Source organism: Mastomys coucha, unplaced genomic scaffold (genome assembly GCF_008632895.1).
Source record: "Mastomys coucha isolate ucsf_1 unplaced genomic scaffold, UCSF_Mcou_1 pScaffold2, whole genome shotgun sequence".
In the NCBI taxonomy this organism is placed as follows: domain Eukaryota; kingdom Metazoa; phylum Chordata; class Mammalia; order Rodentia; family Muridae; genus Mastomys; species Mastomys coucha.
Window position 1 is genome coordinate 11,004,349 of NW_022196902.1, and position 7,598 is coordinate 11,011,946.

At 43.2% G+C, this 7,598-nt stretch overlaps 1 protein-coding gene across 2 annotated transcripts in view; it reads right to left on the reverse strand.

Annotated features, from left to right (window-relative positions):
* Positions 1–3,239: 3,239 nt before the first annotated feature.
* LOC116097684 (sperm motility kinase Z-like) overlaps positions 3,240–7,598 on the reverse strand; it is a 4,782-nt gene continuing 423 nt past the window's right edge. Inside the window, exons 2-4 of one of the 2 annotated variants that reach the window (XR_004121518.1) lie at positions 4,916–6,485; positions 4,117–4,264; positions 3,240–3,805 (exon numbers count right to left, since the gene is read on the reverse strand). Coding sequence is in view for 1 of the 2 variants with exons in the window: in XM_031380304.1 (XP_031236164.1) it covers positions 4,958–6,448 (1,491 nt within the window). In the remaining variant the exon portion in view is untranslated. The remainder of the gene's footprint in view (positions 3,806–4,116; positions 4,265–4,915; positions 6,486–7,598) is intronic. The other variant, XM_031380304.1, reaches the window with a different exon arrangement.

Consider the following 7,598-nt stretch of genomic DNA (forward strand, 5'->3'; position numbering starts at 1 on the left):
GCACCAGTGGAGAGGTTAAAACAAAACCTACAAATTGTATGCAAAGAAATAGGTGGATTAAGGGCTGGGGAAAATAGGAAAATTTTTATTCTGAAAGCATAGTTTTCTTTTTCTTTTTTCTAAAGAATCCCCAGAGTTAGGAAATGAAATGCCAATCTAGATACAAAAGGCACTTAAGACACCAGCCAGGCAAGACCTGGAAAACTATTTTTTGTATTATGATGAAAATATAAAATATGCAGAACAAAGGAAGTATATTGAAAGAAACAAAGGCCACCAGTCAAAAGATACAGACTAGAAAATTAAATAGAAATGCAAGAATCATCTATTTGTTGCCTTCAAATAATGGACCTCACCAAAAATGACAGACACTTCGTCAGTGTGAAGGGTTAAAAAAAATGCCTTGCCAGCAAAATAACCAGAAATCTGCGGGTGTTACTGTTCTGACATTTGACAAGATGGACTTCAAACTCAAATTAGTAAGAAAAGATAAAGTCCACCACACTCTGATTAAAGGGATGGTGGCTAAATTTACATATGCTGTGATGCTCTCATACCTGTGACCTCTAAGTGGCCTGGGTTGCTTTTCTAGCCCATTATTATATTGATTATTTTTATCCTGGGAGTATTATATCCCATGAGCTTCTCAGCTTGAGCTTCCAACTCCTTGGCTTTTAAATCCCTTGAAGGCATTCTGTAGTCTCTATGTATATAGGTATGTGTGTAAATATAGATGATGTATATGTATATGATTCATATGTGTATACATATTCTGTGATATGTATCTATTATACATGCATAAAACATATTTCTCCCATGATATATAATGTGTGATCAGAGGTTTAACATTAGTAGTTGATATTGGAAGGAAAGAAGCTGTATTCACCTTGGTCAGTGATAAGAAACAGGAATCTGGCATCCCTTTGCATAAAAGTGTTACCCATCAAGTGCCTTGGATGATCTGGCTATAGGTCTATTTGTCACCAGCTAGAACTATTTTTGGAGAGAGAGAATCTCAGTTGAGAAAATACTCCCACAAGATTGGCCTGTGGACAAACCTGCAATGCATCCTTTTGATTGATGGCTGATTGTGGGAAGGGCCCAGATCTTTATGGGTGAGGCTAGCACTGGCCAGGTAGTCCTTGTTGCTGCAAGAAAGCAGGTTGGGAAAGCCATTGAGAGCAAACAGGTCCTACCTCCAAGACTGCCCTGTTTGAGTTCCTGCCCAACTTCCCTCACTGATAGATTATGATGTGAAACTAAACTGAAATACAGCCCAAGTTGCTTTTGGTCATGTGTTTGTCACAGCAATAGGAACCCCCAGATAATGATGGATTAGCACTACATGACTGAATGCCTCACTGCCTGCCTTTGCTATTTCTTTGTTCTGATTCTTCATTGCCATCCTCTGGTCCTCATTTTTGGAATTTAATGCTTCCTCCAGGACACTGCATCATGAAATTCTACAACTTATGTTAGAGAATCCTAGCAAAGAGTTTGTACTGAGTCTCGGAGTAGCCTACAGACAGAGATCTAAAATAACTCTACAAATGTGAAGACTATGGGCTCTCTAGCAGAGATACTTTAACTGTGTTTTGCATTGTGATGAGCACAAGTGCTTGTAGGCCAGAGATGGAATGTAACGATTTGCATGTTCAGTGTCCTCACTTTCATGTGTCTAAAGCTTGGTCATCAATGTAGCATTGTTCAAAGTTGAGGCCTTATGTGACCAGATTATGAGTTCTCCAACCTCATGACTCGATGAGTAATCCATTTATAGGCTTGCAAGGTCTCAGGAAAAGGTCACTGATATTATATCCAACCATACTTTGGTTGTTTATTGCCATGAGATAAGCAGTTTTATTCCCCAACTTGTTCCCAGCATAAAGCTGTCACATTTGGTCAATGTGACAGGGTATTTTGACAATGTTTTTACAGACTGTACACCTGAGCCAGAGGGACTGTCCTGTAACATGAGACAGCTGCACTTTTATTGCCATCTATCCTAGCTCCTCCTGGGCTATCTAGATCACAGACTGGATCCTTAGACACTCTGGCTGAAAGTGCCAAGGCTCATAGGGACTGTCTTAGCCCACCCATAAATCCAAAAAGGAGAGCATTTCATCCGAGGAACAGTGAACTCATTGCAAGATGCAGATTAAGAATTCAGTACTCTAGACTCCTTTGGACAGGGACCACACTAATGCCACTTCTGACTCCACAGTGTTGTCTATAGGACACCAGGCTCCCATGCAAATCTCTGCAGAAATAACTGTCTAATAATACCCCAAATTCCACTGCTTAATCTCCAAATCGCTAACACGGTCCACCCATGTTTGAAGGCTGCGCAGGGCCTTATATTTCCTCCTTAAGGCTGCTTACAGCCTGATGGCTCTCAAAGCACATTTAATGGCATGGCACAGTAAAAGGGACCTTAGTGATTCTAAAGTCCCTTGTCCTGAAGACTTTGGGTTAACTCACAGCATAACAACAACCCACCATAAAAATGGTGACTTCCTAGCCTGATTCTGTCCTAGGGAGGTGGGTACTAAAGAATGTCCCTGGGACCATAATTCATGAACATCACATTTATTAAAATTCTGTGAAAAACACATATGAGACAATCCACTGTGGTACCCTTTTGTTTCCCTCCACTATACAGCCCAGAGGAGAGCAGGTTGAGGAATTCCAGGGAGAGCAATTACATGTGACCCAGGCGGGCATAACAGCTTCTATCTCTAGAAACTTCTAATGCCTATCCATAAAACAGATTCTTGGAAAGGACAATTCCACTGACTGGAGTCCCAGGTGACCAGAGTCTGTGTTCCTGCTGATTCCAGGTCTATACCCACTGGAGTACCAGATGAATGGGGTCCCTGTGGCCTTGTGGTCCCTTCTAGCTGGAATCAAAGCTAACTGAAGTCCTTCTAACTACAATCCTTACTGACTGTAGGGACCACTCACTGGAGACCCCACAAATTAGAAAGCCTGCTGACTACGACCCCATGCTCATGGGAGTCACAGGAATTCTTGCTGAATGGATCTGCCTGTGACTGGACTTTCCACTGACATGTATCCCTAGTGGATGGAGTACCCACTGACAGGCATCTTTGTTGACTAGAGTCTGTGCTAACTGCGATGCCACTGATTGGACTCTCTGCTGGCTATGAGACAGTTCTACTCATCTTTGGGTAGTTGACTTACCTCTAAGGTTGGAGTGAATAGACAATGAAGGGATGCAAAATCAGGCAGTTTTACTTCCAACATGGAAACAGACAACTAAATATATAAATAGACACCCCCCCTAAATAGAAACCCTAAGACTCTCATTGGCAGTAGAATGCTAATCAAGAAAGACTGGGAGAGATATAACCATCAGCTCTAGGAGGTCCCCAAAGTCAAGGAAGAAGAGTTCTCTGTGAATGGCAGGTCCCAGAAGCAACAGGTCTCAGAAGGCAGAACTGTAGATAGGTCCCCTCCACAGGAGCCAGTCCCCCGCTGCAACTGCATGTTGAGTTTTAGTGGAAGGAGCAGGAATGTCCTCGCAGCCTGAGCTGGAGCATCAAGTCTGGGTGGTCCACTGCCGGAAGGTCTTGAGAGCAGCCTCAGTCTCCCTCCTTTCTTTGAAAAGCAGGCTTATGGATCTGGCTGTGAAGTCTCTACTCTTCCTCTGATGTCAGGTATCTTAGGTATCAGGTATCAGAAGCCAGAGCCATTGAGAGGAAGACTGAGAAAATTTAGACTTATCTGCTGAATGGTGGGGCTTCTGCACGCACTGGGTGAGGAGAAGCCAATCAGGAAAAAGCTGTAAAGCACAAAGAAGAGAAAGTCAAAGGCACGGCAAGAGCGTTTGGGGCGGCTTCCAGCAGGCCACTGCTCTGCTGCTGCCGTGGCTTTCTTCTATGTGGAAGAGGAAGCTGGGAGGGAGGGGTAGGGGGCCACACAGAGATTGCAGGTAAGAATTTGCCTGCATTCTGGTCTGTCAGTCAGGGGGGTTGTTCCTTTTGTTGTTGCCTCTCCTTATCTCCACCTGCTTTTACCTTCATGGTCCCCATTCCCCTAGAGACTCTCAGATGACAAGAACACGCCCATGGGGATCCCACCACTAGTTTTTACCTCCTTCCTAGCCAAAGGAGCATTGTAGGCCAGGAAAGAGAAGCTCACAACAGTTTCCCATGCTTTTCTTTCTGCATCTCTGTGTCCACATCTGAAGTAGCAACACAAGGACCATAGAACCATGGATCTCAGTATCTTGTGGCTGCCACTGTAAATGCAAGGAGACACAAGACTGGGACACTTAGTGACCATGATCACACTTACTGCTCGGCACTGATCTTCAGGCTGGTTCCTCTGAAACTTGATTCTTTCTCACCTCCACTCACTTCTGTCCTTGTTCCCACTACTAAACTCATCTCCACTATACCCAGGACCTCCCCTTCATAAGCCCTACCTTCCTCCCTTCTCACTCGGTCTAAACATTGTTCTAATCTCTAATTCAAGTTCAACCTTGTGGATTCTCCACAAGCAAGATGGTTTTGTACAGTCTGGATAATGATCTGCAATTGCTGTGCTTTCAGTTGTGAATGAGAGTTTTGGATCTACTAAGAAAGATGGGCAGAAAGAAGAACAGATAGGAAAATATCTTAAATTTACGATTTACAAACACCTGCCTCGGATGGCTGGGATAACCTAATTGAGAGAATAATCAAATGTAATAGCATCAAATCAGGAGGGCACACAAACATGAAGCCACAAGTACAAGGTATTGTGCTTGCATTTAACTGTATGAACGCCCACATCCCATAATATCTAGATATAAGTAGATAAAATTCACTGTATTTCAAGAATCTAATCATGAATTGTCTATATGCAAAACACTAGTAAAAACGTAAATAAAGCAAATACAAAAATTTACCTGAACCATGCCTTGTACTTCTTGTCGTCTTCTGGTGTCCTCTCACTTTTGGTGCCACACCTTCCTTGGACCCTTCTTGGGAGGTGACATGCAGCAACACAGTGTTCGGAGGCATGATCCAATCCTCTTCTTCCATTTTGCCCAGCCCCGAGGCTGCAGGGAGCTTGAAGTTAAAGTCCCACTCTGTTCTGGGTCACTTGAGGCCTTTTCTGACTGGGAGCTAGTACAAAAGCTGCTATCTTCTACATGCACCAGAGTGCTCCTTAGTAAGCAAAGACACGGGGCAGTCATGGACCGTTTGTGACCTCTGCCCCTCGTGGGTGTCTTCCTGAGTGGAACAGGAGCATTTGTCCCCCAACTTTGTCTTAGAGGATGTCTTTCAGTAGATGAGATTAATATTTTAAGGCAAGGTTCACTGGCCCTTCTCCTGGGAGGCAGAGGGAAAGAGTCAGGGTCTGCTGCTGAAGGGAAAGGTGTTACTCCTGGATTCATTACCTTTGTTTGGACATAATTTCCATCATCCTGACATGCCTGAACTCTCAGTAAGTAATATGTAGCCATAGTTTCATCAAACTTTTTGTGTTTTAGTGATTCTCTGATCTCCTCCTCATAAAACCCTATGTTTTGCATGGCCGCCACTAAGTCAGGGTCTGGGAAGCTGGTGTCTCCATTGGAATTAAATGTCAAAGTCTTTTCTCCTTCTTGAAGCCATGGATGACTTAGGAGGTCTTGTGCGGTTGGCCTCTGCCTTGCATCTGCTGTCAATAACAGGCCAAGTACACTCCTTACATTTTTAGAGAGATTATAAGGGATTTCATACTTCCCTTGAAGAACATTCTTGCTAATATTTGCCAAGGTGGTCCCTGTAAATGGAACAAATCCTGTCACCATATAATACAGAAGAACCCCCAAGGCCCACATGTCTACTTTTGGGCCATCGTAAGGATGCCCTAGGAATATCTCCGGAGGAATGAACTGGAAGGCTCCGCACAACCTTTGCAGTTTTTGCCCAGGCACGAATCTGGCACCTAGCCCAAAGTCAATAATTTTGATATTTCCATGCTCATCCACTATGACATTGTCAGGCTTTAGGTCTCTGTGAACAATGCCTTCACCATGACAGTATTCTATGGCACTGAGCAACTGAACAAATATGCTTCTAGCTTCATCTTCCTTCAGGCATCCAGCCTCCTGGACTCGATGTCGTAACTGTTGTCCTTGGGCCACTTCCATAATTAGATAAATGTTCTGTTCTGTTTCTATCACTTGCAGAAGGGAAACAATGTTCGGGTGGCTGAGCATCTTCATGATTTCAACTTCTGGCACCATTGGCTCCGACCACCTGCCACGATTCACAAGCCCTTTGACTACAACATGGGCACCTGTGAGGCGATGGGAGCATAGCCTCACTTCAGTAGTGCCACCCTGGCCCAAGGTCTTCAGGACAGTGTACTGCCTGGTGAACACCTTCTCATTGAACATGTTGGGCGCAGTTTTGGCCTCTGATGCCTCATCCTCACTATTAGAGTACATGCTTGGTAGCAATGCTACTGCCAAAGGAAATGAGGTGCTGTGGAGAAAGGAAAGGAGATATAAGAAACTTACAGAGACCTGAGGGATGAAAGTAACAAAATCAAGGGAATCGAAAGTAAAAACAAAGGACAAAGTGAAAACCACACAAACAAAAAGCTTTAACCTAGACCACTGGTGACACACACGGAGAAACCCAGCCTTGATCCCCAAATCAAGACTTAGCTCACAATCTAGTAAAATAGAAAGAGCACAGATCAGTAATGTTCTGGATGGTATTTGATAAAACTGAGAAGAGAACTAGGGAATAGGGAAGAAAATGAATGGAAGAAGAAAGAAAAGATTGAGAAAATCATACATATCACAAAATTTTGAAATCAATACCTCAAGCCAGGCCAACTAACTAAAATACCAATGAAATCAAAGCAGAACCAGGACTCCTCAAGAAATCAAAACAAAAACAGAAGTACATAAAACTTATTAATTAAATTGAATCAGAGAAGCAAAAGTAAAAAGCAAAGCAGAGAAATAAAAAGAATTTGAAACCAGAACCGGCCACATGCAATTAGGCATAAACTTTAGAGGTTAGTAACACTATTAGTACTCCATAATGGTTTTGTAAGGGAAAGGATTAAATACCTGAGAACAATAAAAGCAGAAGGAAAAGAAGAATAGAAACGGAAAAACAAAGAAGCAAATCTAAAAGTAGCAAACCAAGTATCCATGAGTTAGAAAGATGTCTCATTCAGTGTAGAACCTGCTTTGCAAGCCTGAGGTCCTGAATTAAATGCAAAGTACCACTGCCCACCAGAAAAAAAAAATCCAAACAAAACAGGCCTAATGTCACTAGTTTTAATCTCCACACACAGGCAAATCCCAGAGGCTCCCTGGCCAAGAGCCTAGCCTATGTGGCAAAAGCAGGCCAGTAAATTACTCTGCTTCAGAAATTAAGGTTATCAACATATCTTTAATATGGAACTGAAGGTTTAGCTCTGGCCTCTCCAGTAGGTGTCTATAAGCTGGCAGATGAATTCACTCAGATACACACATACACAAGCAGTAATACACACACACAGTACACACAAACTATACCTATACACAGTCTCACCCTCACCCTCACCCTCACCCTCACAGTCTCTCTCTCTCTCTCTCT